Source organism: Eucyclogobius newberryi, unplaced genomic scaffold (assembly GCF_026437365.1).
Source record: "Eucyclogobius newberryi isolate DKJ021-1_F unplaced genomic scaffold, fEucNew1.0.hap1 SCAF_19, whole genome shotgun sequence".
Classification (NCBI taxonomy): Eukaryota; Metazoa; Chordata; class Actinopteri; order Gobiiformes; family Gobiidae; genus Eucyclogobius; species Eucyclogobius newberryi.
This window is the reverse complement of record NW_027315823.1, coordinates 9978278-9994536: the sequence shown is the minus strand read 5'-3', so window position 1 is coordinate 9994536 and position 16259 is coordinate 9978278. Positions and strand designations below refer to the sequence as shown.

The 16259-nt window shown below is 41.3% G+C and overlaps 2 protein-coding genes across 2 annotated transcripts; one reads left to right on the top strand and one right to left on the bottom strand.

Annotated features, from left to right (window-relative positions):
- Positions 1–727: 727 nt before the first annotated feature.
- rab7a (RAB7a, member RAS oncogene family) lies at positions 728–7581 on the top strand. The gene is made up of 7 exons (XM_072451685.1): positions 728–1055; positions 5231–5293; positions 5388–5514; positions 5668–5886; positions 6007–6135; positions 6223–6325; positions 6356–7581. Exons 2-6 carry the CDS (start codon positions 5241–5243, stop codon positions 6319–6321), a joined length of 627 nt encoding a protein of 208 aa, XP_072307786.1. The 5' UTR covers positions 728–1055; positions 5231–5240; the 3' UTR covers positions 6322–6325; positions 6356–7581.
- Positions 7303–10088, bottom strand: hmces (5-hydroxymethylcytosine binding, ES cell specific). Its single transcript, XM_072451684.1, has 7 exons — positions 9952–10088; positions 9619–9820; positions 9116–9259; positions 8838–9044; positions 8554–8708; positions 7950–8139; positions 7303–7837 (listed from the first exon to the last, which is right to left on the bottom strand). The coding sequence occupies exons 2-7, from the start codon at positions 9805–9807 to the stop codon at positions 7664–7666; spliced, it is 1059 nt and encodes a 352-aa protein (XP_072307785.1). The 5' UTR covers positions 9808–9820; positions 9952–10088; the 3' UTR covers positions 7303–7663.
- Between the last annotated feature and the right edge of the window lie 6171 nt (positions 10089–16259).

Below are 16259 nucleotides of genomic sequence, written 5' to 3'. Positions count from 1 at the left end.
AAGTAATATTTGTAACTGAAGAAGAGCAATCGTGACAGAGGACATGCGATGCAGCTTACTTTCTCTTCAATTTATTTAAATAAAGGTACTTCTATTTTGGTATTTGAGTAAGTCAACCCAGAATAAATTGGTAAAATCCATTTGGAACATAAAAAATACCTATGCCTAGACAATCCACCACATAACAGGGTGTAAGATACTGGCAGGGAAAGCCATAACCAAATGGTTTGCATAGTGTCCAGGAACCTCTGTCCAAAGAATGGACATTTTTGACCTCAAGGTCAAAGTGGGAAACACTTCCAAAGGTGGTAGAGAATGACCAAGCCAAGATCCTGAAGTGGGACTTCCAGATACAGACTGAAAGAGTGGTAATGGCAAACCAACCAGACATTTTGGTGGTAGATACACTGCTGTGATTGACGTAGCAACTCGAAGTGAAATAAACATCAGACAAAATAAACATGAGAAACTAGAGAAATACAAAGGGCTCAGAGAAGATCTACAGTGCCCTTGGTCACTGGAGCATTAACGGCCCCTCTCCAAAAATAATCACACCCTATTTAAAATAATCGCTGACAACGCCTTTATGATCACTGTCTGTATAAAACTGTAAAAATATTTTACAGTAAATACAAACATGTCAAACAAGACTTGAAAACGGGCGTGTCCATACAGTCTATGGGCGTGTCCTGCACGTGACGTCACAGGGCCCGACGGAGCTTGTTTTGGAGGAAGTGGAGCTAGCTCGTAGCACATTAGCTTCAGAAAAAAAGCAAGCGTCAACCGAGAAGGGGCGAAGAAGAGCACGTATCTCATTTGTCTGCCAAAGTGGGCAATATTCAGGGTGTGGCAGTGTTAGTTTCGACCACTACTGTTAGCTTCGCGATTAGCTTTTTAGATTGAATTTGGATTGAACTATTAAACGTGTTGTTTTCTTACGGGAGACGTCTGCCATTGCATTTAGCCAGTTAGCTAGCCCGCGGTTCGCTAACGCGTTCAACAGAAGCACAAGAAAAGGCAATATTTAACGTTTTTACCTCCGGATTGTCGCCAAGGTTTGTGTCAGTTCATTTTGTGTTCGGTTTCGTTTTTATTATTGTCGTGTGATTGTGTCTGTGATTGTGTGATCTACATTTTCTTCAAACGGTTGTTGGCAACACAAGATGTTAGCTTTAAACCACTTGTGTCACTTTTAGTTGCACAATGTTTGTCATCTTCAAAGTAGCATAATCCATTGGGGTCCGTACTATACAGTAAAAGCCTGACTTAAAACCAATCTACAGCCTTTCGGTACCGAATTTGTACCTTTTTTGTTCAAGCTTCAACTTGTTTACGATGCACTAAAAATGAAATAGCTGCCGTTTTTAAAGTACAATTATTTGCTATGGTTGGACGTGATATTTTGTGATGATGAAACCTAACAATATCTACCACACATGAGGAATATCAGTTGCTAATTATGCTGCCGAGTCATGGTCCCGTTAGTCCTGTGTTCAAATCATGTGACCCGTCCCTGACACAATGTCATGGGGCACAGATTATGAGCTGCACTCACAGCGTTATGCACATTTTACAGCTTTGATTTTATTTTGGGCAGTAGTCATTGGGAACAGGTTGAAATGTTGTATCCGACGTAACGAGTCCCATCAGTCACGTGGTTTTCATGGCTTTCCATCAAGGGAAAGTGATTTCAAGTTTCATGTTTGGACTTTGATCGTTGTTGTACTGTAAGGTGCTTTATTATTACAATGTTCTCTGGCGTTTACAAAATGTAGGTGATAATGAGCTGATTTTACTCCATAGTTATGCAATGCACCTATCCATTATTGTGTAATCTGTCCTATCCAAGTTACAGACTGTCCCTGTCTGAAGTACCGGGACTGAAGTGTACTCTAAAATATTAGAAACTCAATGTGAAGTACTTTTTAAAAAATCTAAAAACTACAAGTAGGGGTAGTCAATATTGACTAAAAGTAATAATACTTATAATGCATTCATGTATGATTTATATAGCACTTTTTGGACACTCAAAGACACTTTACATTGCATTTTAAATTATCTTCACACCTGGTGGTGGTTAGCTGCTATTATAGCCACAGCTACTCTGGGGTGGACTGAATGTTCTTGTTAGGCCCGAGCGCCACAAGCTGGCGAGAGGCCTATTAATCTCGTAAGGCCGTGCAAAGCACGGCTGCGAAAGTGCGCACGTAGTGCGCACGAAATCGAGCGCGAAGCGCTCGCCCACTTCCAAACACTCACTAACGCACTCCTCCACTCATGCACGCCCCGTGCATACTAATTAGTTGTAGGAAAATGGAACATTACCGTTGTAAACGGGCGAAGCCCGTGCAAAAGTTCGCACTAAACGAGCACTTTACATTGGGATGTCGTCATCCCCATATAAAGCACTCATTTGCGCTAAGTAGCTCACGAATACGTTCCCCATCTCTTGCATGTTCCGTGTATATAAGCATGTAATGCAAAAATTGAACATTATTACTGTATAGAGGGCCAAAAACACAAAGTGGGCGGAGCCCACTCAAAATTATCGAAAGTACCCGTCAGTGACCAGGGACCCACACCATGAGGTAGGAAAGCGCGAGCGCTTTCCGAAAATGTATAGTTTATCATATTTGAAAAATGGGAAACATTGTTTTCGCATCGGAATATTATTCTTTCTTTCTTCTTCTCGGGACCAACCCCCCTATTTTTCACCCAGTGAACATTGACGAAAAGTCACAAAAATTTGCACACCTCTAAAAATCGTGCCTCTCTACATTCTGGCCATTTCCCTTTTCTAAAATAAAAAAAATTGGCGCGTCAGCGCAACCAAATGTACCAAAAATGCATTGAGAGATGGGAAATGACCCAAAAAAAATCTGATCGTAGAATCATGAAATTTGGCGCAGAGGTAGATGGTGACAAGAGAAGTAAAAAATATTATTACGGCAACGCCGTCCCCCGAACCAAATGTCGGCCATATTGCTTCAAAAATGGCTAAACATGACTTCGGAGTTTTTCCAAACGTCGTACTTTTACGAACTCCTCCCAGGGCGTTGGCCCTAAAAAGCTGAAATTTGGTGAAAATGCTACTGAGGAGTGGGACATCAAAAGTTATCCAAATTACATTGATACCTGTCACGGTCTCTGTGCGGCAAAGCCGCAAACTTTAGCTAGAATTTCAGAAATCTCCCAAATTTAACATTTCTGCCGTTTGCGCAGATAAAGTCCGAATTGCGTCAAATTAGAATCAGTTGTTAAACTCTTTGTCCTAAACCTACTTGAAGTGAAATAAATTCATTTGGCGCCACAGCGCCCCCTACAGATTTTATATGGAGGTTAAATGTTTAGTTATGTTTAGCGTAATAAAAGGACAATTGGGGCGCGTTAGCGCCCCAATTGTCGGCGGCGTGGCGAGGGCCGATCATTGCCGCTTGCGGCTATATTTTTTTATTTGGATTCTCTCTATCAATATACAGACAATATTTTAATAAACCATTAGAAATGTTCAACAATGTGCCTTCAATGTCTTGAGGTTCAGATATCCCACAAAATGGCAGAAATATCACACTACATGTCTCTGACTCGTCATTAGGTTGTTTTAAATAGTTAAAATTTTAGATAATCTACTACTACTAATAGTATTCTAATTTGGCATATTTAACATATAACACCAATTGTAATATTATCTATATCAGAATCAGAATGGGTTTATTGCCATTGTCAATGAACAAAATTCAAAAACATAGGAACTTGTCTTGGTGATTCAATGCAACAAAAAAACAATGAACCAATGTATAAGTCATAACAATAAGATATCGGATAAAGATAAAAAAAAAATAGGCTTAGAATTTTACAGACTTAGTGCAGTGAGTGATTAAATTATGGTTAAAGAGCTACAGCTCTAGCTACAGGGACACAAAATAAACACCAAAGACATTTAATCTATCAGTGCTACATTCAGTGTAAATTCACTGTTTTTGTCTTGGTCATAATATGATCTCTTTCAGTATGTTGTATTTAAATGGTCACTTGACATAACACAACATTTGTTAATGATGCTTTTGCTGCTTGATCTCTGTGTTACTATTTAAAATGGAAGTAGTAGTGAAAATTGTTTAATTTTTAAGACCTTCGGGATGACAGCCTACCTCCTAAATAGTTGAAAAATATATTGAATGCTGTTGGGCCTGCTTTAGTGAAGCCTATCAATACATCCTACTTAACGGCTGTGTTCCAGGGTCCTTCAAACCAGTTGAACAGCCCCTTTCAAACAAACACAACCTTGATCCTGAAATTCTGTCGAATTATAGGCCAATCTCTAAATCTCTGCTTCTAACTGTTGATTGTGATTGCCCTGCTCTTTTGGATTTGACAGCAGCTTTTGACACAATAGACCACAAAATATTACTTTGTCCTGAACCTTTTGTGGGTATTAAAGGGATGGCATTGAGTTGGTTTAGCTCTTATTTCTGTGACAGATCATTTTCGCTGCACCATGGCCCCAACACCTCTCACTAGTGGGACTGTTTTCTTTATATATGTTGGTTTGATTTTTAGAAAACATAAGTTGTTCTTTCATTGGCTCTAAAAACTGTCCAAAAACCCACTCAAGCTTTCACTAATTGCTTGGAGGATGTCAAAAGTTGGATGGCAGACATTTTCTTACATTTAAATTAAAAGAAAACCATTTCTGATCTTGGAAAATTCTAAAAAGTTGGATTTGAACTCTCTTGGCCCATTATCCTCCTATGCACTTTGGTGTGATCTTGGACAGCTCTTTTGAACTAGAAAAACAATTTTGTACAGTAGTAAAAACATCACCTGTGCTCTCACATTGGCTTCCTGTCAGCTACAGAAACGGTTTTAAGATTCTCTTGATTGTTTATAAATGCTTAAATGGAATGGCCCCAATATATTTTTCAGAGTTGCCCCCTCCAGAGCGCTCTGCTGACCTGCTCCTCCTGGATGTGCCCAGGACATAGTTCATAACCAGAGGAGACGGGCCTGCTCCCCCCCCAAAACAGCCTGTCCATCAGTATCAGATCGGCCCAATCTCTAAATTCTTTTAAAACCTTACTGAGACCCCTTTTCAATACAAGTTAAATGTTAAATGTGTGTTAGTATTCATTTGTGTTTTTATTTGTGCTTGTATCTGTAAATGTGTACAGCACTTTGGGCAGTTTTATACATGAACTTAACCTTGACCTTGTACATCTTATCTTTGCAGCTAAAAGAAAATGACGTCACGGAAGAAAGTACTACTTAAAGTTATTATTCTTGGAGACTCTGGGTGAGTGAACTGAGATCATGTGGTGTGGCACAAGTGGATGGGCTGTGAAAGGTTATTGTGCTAATGAAAGGTTATTGTGCTTTTTGGTTCCTAGGGTTGGGAAGACCTCTTTGATGAACCAGTATGTGAATAAGAAGTTCAGCAACCAGTACAAAGCCACAATAGGTGCGGATTTCTTGACAAAAGAAGTGATGGTGGATGACCGACTTGTCACGATGCAGGTACATTCATCTTTTTTTGGCATCAATATTGGTGTAAAATTTCGGAGGCATGTTAATGACCATTTAGTTTTATTAAGACTTTCACTTCGGTTGTCTTGTACATGTCTATTTTACTTTTTTTCCCCTGTGCTCACTTGCCTCGCTTTTGTTTAGATTTGGGATACAGCTGGTCAGGAGAGGTTTCAGTCTCTTGGCGTAGCATTCTACCGCGGAGCAGACTGCTGCGTCCTGGTGTTCGACGTGACCGCACCCAATACCTTCAAGACTCTCGACTCCTGGCGCGACGAGTTCCTGATCCAGGCCAGCCCACGAGACCCTGAAAACTTTCCTTTTGTGGTGCTGGGCAACAAGATCGATTTGGAAAACAGACAGGTGTGACGAACGGAACACTCTCAAGTTATCCTTTTCATTTTAATGCTACTTTAATCAAAAATAATGACATGCAACAATAAGATTAGTGGATGACTGCTGTTACGTTTTTTTTGGTTTCAGGTAACGACTAAAAGAGCACAAGCGTGGTGTCAAAGCAAGAACAACATCCCTTATTTTGAAACCAGCGCTAAAGAAGCCATCAACGTGGAGCAGGCCTTTCAGACGATTGCACGTAATGCCCTTAAACAGGTAAGGCCGATACGACACATTATTTAGATTTCACCGCGTTCGCATTTTTACTTATTGAATACTTTACCCGCCTAACGAACGTTGTAGGAGACCGAAGTGGAGCTGTACAACCCCGATTTCCCTGAGCCGATCAAACTGGACAGAAGCGATCGCGCAAAGCCTTCATCAGAATCCTGCAGCTGTTGAGGACTTGAGGAAGATGTTTTGGGGGCGGAAGAACCCTGACAACCCTGTCTTTGCCTTGTCTCTATTACCTTTCCCATGGCCCACTGTGTTAACCCCTAATGCTCTACAGTACAAGCAGCATCTCCGTCATCGAGAATATTACTCTAAACTCAGAATACATGCTGCATCCACTTACACAAAACACATTTTCTAGACAAAACAAACAAAAGAGTCCCTTAGCCCAAAGACACCTGGAGGAGACGTGGCATTTGCTTGTATGATGCTTTTGACTTTCCAGTGTTTCGCGTTCAAAGCGGCGGTGGTGGTGGTGGTGGTTCGGGCTAAACCTCGGTTTCACGTACGCGCATACCTTTTGGTTCTAACCGCTTTTTAATTTGATGCTTTATTGTGGTACATCTGAGCATAATCTAAACATCTCTTTACATGTATGTGCTTATAAGTGAAGTTATACTGCTAATGTCATTCTAACAATATTTTCTTTGGTAATCGCGGCCGATTTCGCGCTCCTCAGGCCCATCGCTGCCGGATGAACGGAGGAAACACTGCCGCCCTCTCATACTCATTTGTGTTATGGCTTAAACTTGTTTCACAATGACGTACACTCGTTACCATAACTCACCTTTTTGAATAAACCGATAAGATACAGGGAATCAGTGCACGATCGGGCTGATGGTGCGTTTACACATTTAGACCAGGTTTGTCATTTGGGTCTCACGCTGTTTCTTTGCACTTGGCCTATTCAATTACGATAAACATAATTGCTTGTGCATCCTGAGCCACAAAACATGAAATTGAAGCTTGGGTTGAGTGTTTTGTGTGATACCAATGTTGTCTCCTTGGGAAAAGTTGGTACATCGTTCAACTTGAACCAAGTGAGCATGTATTGGGAGAGATTAAAGTTGAAGTTGGCTCTATTTAAACCAGTAATAACTTTACTGTCAACCATTGCTACTCTTATGTTTGCAAACCTCTTAATCATCGTTTTAAATTAGAGAAGCAAACATCGTCTCCATATCTGTCTCTGCCATATGCTTGTGTTGGCAATGTAAGTGCTTGACTTTTCTTTCACTGTATGTTTGTATTATGTTAACTTGGAAATTCATTATAGATACCATAGAAACTGTAAAATAAAAAAAATGAACAAATATGGGGGAAAGAACTAGCATTGATCATTATACTATTAATATGATAAATGCAAAGCATCTACTTGTATAAAATGTCTGCGTTTCAAGTGATGAGGGTAATAAAAGTCTTTAAAATGGTTTTGTGTGTTTTATTAGGAAAAGGTTGTAGGTAACAACCATTCAAAAGGATAATATAATTTACAAGACACGACAGCGTTTTACAGTACTTTCGGTTTCTTGCTTGCCCCATGAAGCCACTGGTCAAGTAGGCCGGCACTCTTGGCCTCTGACTCTTGTTTCTTTTCGCTCTCGACTACGTCTTTTCTTTTTTGTGGGGCTCCGCTCTTCAGCCAGCTCATCATCATCTTGCTGCTAGCTGTCGGTTTAGGCTCCTACAGATCGATGAGAAAATGAGTTATCTGAAACTTGCGTCACTGAGGTATTGCTCAGGAACCTGTAAAAGATTCTTCAACCGCAATTAAAGTAACGTGACCATTGTAATACCTTTTTGTCAAGACTCACTGGCTGAAGGCATTCTGCTGTGTTATTGCGGGAATTATTGACTAGTGACGACACAGGGTGATAAGTCAATATGTTTTTAGATTGTAGCAGTTTAAGTGCATCCAAGGATTTTATTGCTCCAAAATCCAGCCACTTTCTAACTTCATCATCTCCATCAAGGATAGCTGGCATTCTGTAAGAAGATGTGAGGAAAAGGCAGATCTAGGCATGTCATGAAAAAATACAAAAAACACTGAAGATCGGTGAAACTGCTGCATATTGGCTACAGTAAACGGGACACTACTTCCTGTGTATCTTATCCTGGCTTTCTGTTAATTAAAGCTTTTAGCTGTTCTAACCTGGCTCACACCAGATTGATCTGTGTGTCTCTGAATTGAGTTCTTCACAGGTTTTTGAACTTACAAAAATGAGAAAATCATGAGAATTCACCACATTTCACAAATAATAAATATACTATTTTGACTTGCATCTAAACTAGTGCAATGTTCTGATTGTTTTGTTTTTGGGGTTGTCAATGAAAGTGAGAATCGCAGTATGCTAAACAGGAAACAACTTAGCAAATGACCTCTATCTTGTAAATACAAACCTGTCATGAATGTCTTCTAGATTGGATGAAGCGTTCACTGTGATTACAGTGTAGGTGTAAAGGGGTTCACCTCCTCCTGGAGGTGTCCAGCAGTCAAAAAGACCTGCCATAGTCAGTAAGCGCCAGCCAGTCCACTCAGCCTCTGTTTCTGAGTCCTGCACCAAACAATCAAGGAGCGTTCACACTTGTACACACATCAAAGTCTACACAAGAGCCTAAACACATGAACGCACAATAACATTAACATTAATGTCATAAAAGAAATTACAATATTTGACACAAACCTTAACAGCATCTGGCATTGTCTTCTCTGACGTTTCTTGGTCATTTGAGGCTGAAGACTCACTTTCATCCTCCGTCTCTTGCTTTGCGCTTACCCCTGGACTCTGAGGGAAGTAGATAAAAAATGGCTGCTTTTCTTTTGCCTGTCGCTTCCACTCATAAAATCCATCAGCGAGTATGACACAGCGCTGTCCCTTTAACAGAGGATCCTTTGGGAAGAAAACATCGGAATCAAAAGAGTTGGTGTAATTACAACTATATTATTCACAAGAACAATTACCTTATATGTTTTCTTCTCTAGTATATTCTCACGCCGGCAGTTATTGGTGCTGTACTGCATTTTGGTTGGGTCACTTTCTTTAAACCAAGTTGGTACAAGGCCCCATCGCATTGAGGCCAACACACACTCATCAACAGGAGCACTCTGAAGACAAATGACGTGGACATTGACAACAGAGAACTGAAATCACACTTGTCCTTTCATATTCAAGTTTGGTGAGGTAACATGAGAAGAAGATCATAACTACTTATAAACAGTAGGTACAGCTGGGGAAATATCATGTGGGTTTTTCTGTTAGATTGATTAGGCAGGTATTACACAAGATTCAGTTCCTTTAGCAACGGGTTAGGGTTATGTTAGGGTTATGTGGACCTTAACTTACTGGACTGGGTAATGTTAGTGAAGTGTCTTGATTAAGGATACTGTGCATTCTAACATGACCTTTCAGCTCTGGAGGAATGCAGAGAAGACATTTAGTTTAAGGAGAAACATGGTGCTTGTACCTTGTCGAAATGCCTTTGGGACAGGAGCACTGGGCTGTTGGACTGGGGACTCTTGTTGTAGGACGGTCTGTATTTGTCAGCATCTCCATCCCTCCAGCGAGGCCGTCTCTGCTGTCCTCCTCTGTCCCTGTAGGAGCTGGCCCTGCTTACCTCATCAGGGGCCAGAGTACACGCAGTTCTTCCGCACATGTCTTAGGCACAGCTTTGGTACAATCAGTGAATACAACATAATGTTAGCGAAGAATTCATGTCAACATTAGCTCAGGCTAAAAGAAGTCTAAAACGGCAGTGTTGTTTTGGCTATTCTAAAGTTTGTAAGTTGTCATTTCTTACCGTATAATGAGCAGCTAAACAGTATGCAAATATATTTGGTAATTATGTAAAGACTTTTGTCATATTAAGGCAACCAAGGCACAGTGCCTCTGCAGGAGACTAGTCCGAGCAGCGCGCGGGCAGTCACGTGGTGCTGTGACGTAAAGTAGTGTCAACATTTGTTTTTGTAACATTTCATTTGTAAAGAATGCAAAGGAACATTTAAAAATGTAATTATATTTTTTACCTTGTATATAAAATAAGTAAAAACACAGTGACAGAAACAAAAAGGGGTATATTTTCATTTTCTGAATTATCTTATGATCAAGTGAAAGAAGATAAGGAGCCCTGTTTCCGTCAGAGAACAAAATAAAATAAAAACAGCACAGGAAGTTAAAATTGCAACTTTTAGACTTTTTTGGAGTTTAAAGTCAAAAGTAGTTGTAGACTTCACCTTAAAAGTGACATTTCGTTTTCAGGCATAACAATTCTGTAAAATCTTGTAATATCTTGAATTTATTGTTCTTTGGTAGCAGTTTAAACAACTTTGCTTTGTGATAGACAATACAACATTATTAGGTCTTTGAGCATGATAGATTTTAGTCAATAGCATCCTAACCATACTAATTTCTTGTGGGTGAAGGTTTTCAACCCTACAATTATATTACCCATAACAACATGACATCATTGAGCATTTAGTAATGACACAGTTCATCAACCCAGTGAGTGTTTATTGTGTTATTGATCTGCCTGAGGATACATTTATTTAAGCCCATCTGGACCAATGTTATAAAAAGAAACGCACAAACGCACCTCTAGGGGGCAGGAGGGCGGAAATGGAGTTGAATAGTGATAAGAGCAAAATTCAAAAAGGATCTGAAACTAAAAAGAAAATGAGCAAAAGGAAATTAATTTCAAGTGAAGCATGTCGAGGAGAAGAAGCCTTTACGGTTGGTATGGTGGCAACTGATGCGATTGAGGGAATATTTAATGAGCCACACAAAGTTGGCAAGATTGTGGGTAAGGAGATTGGAGATATACATTTCATCAGGATAACAAGGAAAGGGATGGTCATAATAAAATGTAAAACAGAGACAGCAGGCAAAAGTACTGGCTATAAAAAGTTGTTGTTGTTCTTGTTGTTCTTGTTGCACGTAGTGCGCACGAAATCGAGCGCGAAGCGCTCGCTCACTTCCACACACTCACTAACGCACTTCTTCACTCACGCACGCCCCGTGCATACTAATTAGTAGTAGGAAAATGGAACATTAGCGTTGTAAACGGGCGAAGCCCGTGCAAAAGTGCGCACTAAACGAGCACTTTACATTGGGATGACTCTATATCATCCCCATATAAAGAACTCATTTGCGCTAAGTACCTCACGAATACGTTCCCCATCTCTTGCATGTTCCATGCATATAAGCATGTAATGCAAAAATTGAACATTATTACTGTATAGAGGGCCAAAAACACAAAGTAGGCGGAGCCCACTCAAAATTAACAAAAGTACCCGTCAGTGACCAGGGACCCACACCATGAGGTAGGAAAGCGCGAGCGCTTTACGAAAATGTATAGTTTATGATATTTGAAAAATGGGAAACATTGTTTTCGCATCGGAATATTATTTAGGCCCGAGCCCCAGCAGGGCGGAGGGCCTATTGCTCCCGCAACGCTGCCAAAGGCAGTGTTGCAACTGTCTGACCAAACATGCGGGCTGTGCCCGCATGTTTGGTACCCCGTCGCCCCTGGCAAGTACAGTGAACTAGCCCATGCCGAAGGCATGGATCATGCATACTTACTCCTGCTATGACAGAAATAGTCAACAGCACAACAGCACAACAGCAGCGCAAAGCGCTGCATTCCTCCAAAAACCCTCCTGGCATCGTCCCGTACGCGAGAGTCTATGCCGCAGGCATGGGCCATGCTTGTATCTGCTCAAATCAATGGAAGTCTATGGGGAGTGGGCGGGGCATCCCGACGAAATAGGGAGTGACGAGCGCGTAAGCGCTCGTAATGATGATTCCACCCCATGGCGGCATCGGGAAGGCTTAGAGCTTTCAAACGATGTATCATTTGTTGTTATAGTGGAAACGACTATATTGTTTTTGCTAAAAATATTATTATTATTTTTTAGGCCCGAGCGCCACAAGCTGGCGAGAGGCCTATTAATCTCGTAACGCACTCCTCCACTCATGCACGCCCCGTGCATACTAATTAGTTGTAGGAAAATGGAACATTACCGTTGTAAACGGGCGAAGCCCGTGCAAAAGTTCGCACTAAACGAGCACTTTACATTGGGATCATCCCCATATAAAGCACTCATTTGCGCTAAGTAGCTCACGAATACGTTCCCCATCTCTTGCATGTTCCGTGCATATAAGCATGTAAGGCAAAAATTTAACATTATTACTGTATAGAGGGCCAAAAACACAAAGTGGGCGGAGCCCACTCAAAATTATCGAAAGTACCCGTCAGTGACCAGGGACCCACACCATGAGGTAGGAAAGCGCGAGCGCTTTCCGAAAATGTATAGTTTATGATATTTGAAAAATGGGAAACATTGTTTTCGCATCGGAATATTATTCTTTCTTTCTTTCTTCTTCTTCTTCTTCTTCTTCTCGGGACCAACCCCCCTATTTTTCACCCAGTGAACATTGACGAAAAGTCACAAAAATTTGCACGCCTCTAAAAATCGTGCCTCTCTACATTCTGGCTATTTCCCTTTTCTAAAATTAAAAAAATTGGCGCGTCAGCGCCCCCAAATGTACCAAAAATGCATTGAGAGATGGGAAATGACCCAAAAAAAATCTGATCGTAGAATCATGAAATTTGGCGCAGAGGTAGATGGTGACAAGAGAAGTAAAAAATATTATCACGGCAACGCCGTCCCCCCAACCAAATGTCGGCCATATTGCTTCAAAAATGGCTAAACATGACTTCGGAGTTTTTCCAAACGTCGTACTTTTACGAACTCCTCCCAGGGCGTTGGCCCTAAAAAGCTGAAATTTGGTGAAAATGCTACTGAGGAGTGGGACATCAAAAGTTATCCAAATTACATTGATACCTCTCACGGTCTCTGTGCGGCGAAGCCGCAAACTGTAGCTAGAATTTCAGAAATCTCCCATATTTAAAATTTCTGCCGTTTGCGCAGATAAAGTCCGAATTGCGTCAAATTAGAATCAGTTGTTAAACTCTTTGCCCTAAACCTACTTGAAGTGAAATAAATTCATTTGGCGCCACAGCGCCCCCTACAGATTTTATATGGAGGTTAAATGTTTAGTTTTGCGAAATTATATGAAATTTGACACACAACTCAATTTTAGCATCCCCATCAAAAAAGTCAATGACTCATGTCATAATTGTTATGGCGTTGCCGTAACGATGACCGAAACCTTTCATGTTATTCCAATGGGGAAATCGCCAGAACATGTTTACACTTTAGACTTTCACAAACTCCTCCCAGGGCGTCAGCCCTATTAACCTGAAATTTGGTGAGACTCATCTTCAAGACCATCAAAAGTTATCCACATTTTCATTCAAAGAGTCACGGTGTCTGTGCGGCAAAGCCGCACATTTTGCCAAGAATTCAAAATAAAATTGCTTTTTGATGGTAAAACAAAGGGGAGAAGATGTGACAGCGTCACAGATTCAGCAGTAGGCGTAATAAAAGGACAATTGGGGCGCGTTAGCGCCCCCTCCTCTTGCGGCGTGGCGGCGGCGTGGCGGCGGCGTGGCGAGGGCCGATCATTGCCGCTTGCGGCTATATTTTTAGGCCCGAGCGCCACAAGCTGGCGAGAGGCCTATTAATCTCGTAAGGCCGTGCGAAGCACGGCTGCGAAAGTGCGCACGTAGTGCGCACGAAATCGAGCGCGAAGCGCTCGCCCACTTCCAAACACTCACTAACGCACTCCTCCACTCATGCACGCCCCGTGCATACTAATTAGTTGTAGGAAAATGGAACATTACCGTTGTAAACGGGCGAAGCCCGTGCAAAAGTTCGCACTAAACGAGCACTCATTTGCGCTAAGTAGCTCACGAATACGTTCCCCATCTCTTGCATGTTCCGTGCATATAAGCATGTAATGCAAAAATTGAACATTATTACTGTATAGAGGGCCAAAAACACAAAGTGGGCGGAGCCCACTCAAAATTATCGAAAGTACCCGTCAGTGACCAGGGACCCACACCATGAGGTAGGAAAGCGCGAGCGCTTTCCGAAAATGTATAGTTTATGATATTTGAAAAATGGGAAACATTGTTTTCGCATCGGAATATTATTCTTTCTTTCTTTCTTTCTTTCTTTCTTCTTCTTCTCGGGACCAACCCCCCTATTTTTCACCCAGTGAACATTGACGAAAAGTCACAAAAATTTGCACACCTCTAAAAATCGTGCCTCTCTACATTCTGGCTATTTCCCTTTTCTAAAATAAAAAAAATTGGCGCGTCAGCGCCACCAAATGTACCAAAAATGCATTGAGAGATGGGAAATGACCCAAAAAAAATCTGATCGTAGAATCATGAAATTTGGCGCAGAGGTAGATGGTGACAAGAGAAGTAAAAAATATTATTACGGCAACGCCGTCCCCCGAACCAAATGTCGGCCATATTGCTTCAAAAATGGCTAAACATGACTTCGGAGTCTTTCCAAACGTCGTACTTTTACGAACTCCTCCCAGGGCGTTGGCCCTAAAAAGCTGAAATTTGGTGAAAATGCTACTGAGGAGTGGGACATCAAAAGTTATCCAAATTACATTGATACCTCTCACGGTCTCTGTGCGGCGAAGCCGCAAACTGTAACTAAAATTTCAGAAATCTCCCATATTTAAAATTTCTGCCGTTTGCGCAGATAAAGTCCGAATTGCATCAAATTAGAATCAGTTGTTAAACTCTTTGCCCTAAACCTACTTGAAGTGAAATAAATTCATTTGGCGCCACAGCGCCCCCTACAGATTTTATATGGAGGTTAAATGTTTAGTTTTGCGAAATTATATGAAATTTGACACACAACTCAATTTTAGCATCCCCATCAAAAAAGTCAATGAGACCCATGTCATAATTGTTATGGCGTTGCCCAACGATGACCGAAACCTTTCATGTTATTCCAATGGGGAAATCGCCAGAACATGTTTACACTTTAGACTTTCACAAACTCCTCCCAGGGCGTCAGCCCTATTAACCTGAAATTTGGTGGGACTCATCTTCAGGGGTGGACCATCAAAAGTTATCCACATTTTCATTCAAAGAGTCACGGTGTCTGTGCGGCAAAGCCGCACATTTTGCCAAGAATTCAAAATAAAATAGCTTTTTGATGGTAAAACAAAGGGGAGAAGATGTGACAGCGTCACAGATTCAGCAGTAGGCGTAATAAAAGGACAATTGGGGCGCGTTAGCGCCCCCTCCTCTTGCGGCGTGGCGGCGGTGTGGCGGCGGCGTGGCGAGGGCCGATCATTGCCGCTTGCGGCTATATTTATTATTTTTCTTGTTCTTCTTCAGCGCTTTGATCTCTAATTTGACCCCCTGAACATGCTCAAAAACTCACCAAACTTTGCCCAAAATTCAGAATCGGCGAAAAATTTTATTTTTTCTGGGCCATTTTTTTTTTCGTTAAAAAATGGCGCGACAGCGCCACCGACAAAAGTCAAAATACATTGCGCCTATGGGAGACGCCCCGAGGTCAACTTTGGCGTAAAGCTACGAAATTCGGGACACGCATTCCTCTCGTGAGGATAAACAAAAAAAATCATTGTGGCCACGCCCCCAAACTTACCCTATGGCCGCCATCTTCCTTTGAAAATGAAAACAAGCTGAGTTAGCCATTTTGTTTACGTCAAACTTTGACGAACTCCTCCTAGGGCGTTTTGCCCACCGACTTCAAAATCGGCGTACGTCCTCTGGACAAGTGGGGCATCTAAAGTTATTCAATTTTTTGAGATACCTTTTACGGTCTGTGTGCGGCGCAGCCGCAAAGTTGGACAACTTATTTTGGAATATTGCAGGTCTAAAAATTGCTCCCATTTGATCAAAACCAGTCCGATTAGGACCAAATTTGAATCAGTTGTTAAACTTTCTAGTTTGGACCAGTTTATGATGACAAAATTGAAATGGCAGTGATAGCGCCCCCTACAGAGTGACCTTTAAATTAACATTGAAGGTCAAAAATTAGTTTTACCAAAATTGTCTAAACTTTACCCAAAATTCTATTTTGCCGTCCCGATCACAAAAGCCAATCACAAAAATGCCTAATTTTTTACGCCGTAGTCGTAGCGATGACAGAAACCTCCCATGTTATCCCTATGGGAAAACCACAAAATCTCTCAAATTACCACATT

Bases quoted from the DNA above. Each gene is read 5' to 3' on its own strand.
- hmces (XM_072451684.1), bottom strand. From the start codon at position 9,807: ATGTGCGGAAGAACTGCGTGTACTCTGGCCCCTGATGAGGTAAGCAGG. The intron at 9,045-9,115 runs GTAATTGTTCTT...TTCTTCCCAAAG, and splicing joins TAGAGAAGAAAACATATAAG to GATCCTCTGTTAAAGGGACA. The intron at 8,140-8,553 runs GTTTGTATTTAC...ATCTTCTTACAG, and splicing joins CTAGAAGACATTCATGACAG to AATGCCAGCTATCCTTGATG.
- rab7a (XM_072451685.1), top strand. From the start codon at position 5,241: ATGACGTCACGGAAGAAAGTACTACTTAAAGTTATTATTCTTGGAGAC. The intron at 5,294-5,387 runs GTGAGTGAACTG...TTTGGTTCCTAG, and splicing joins ATTATTCTTGGAGACTCTGG to GGTTGGGAAGACCTCTTTGA. The intron at 6,136-6,222 runs GTAAGGCCGATA...CGAACGTTGTAG, and splicing joins CACGTAATGCCCTTAAACAG to GAGACCGAAGTGGAGCTGTA.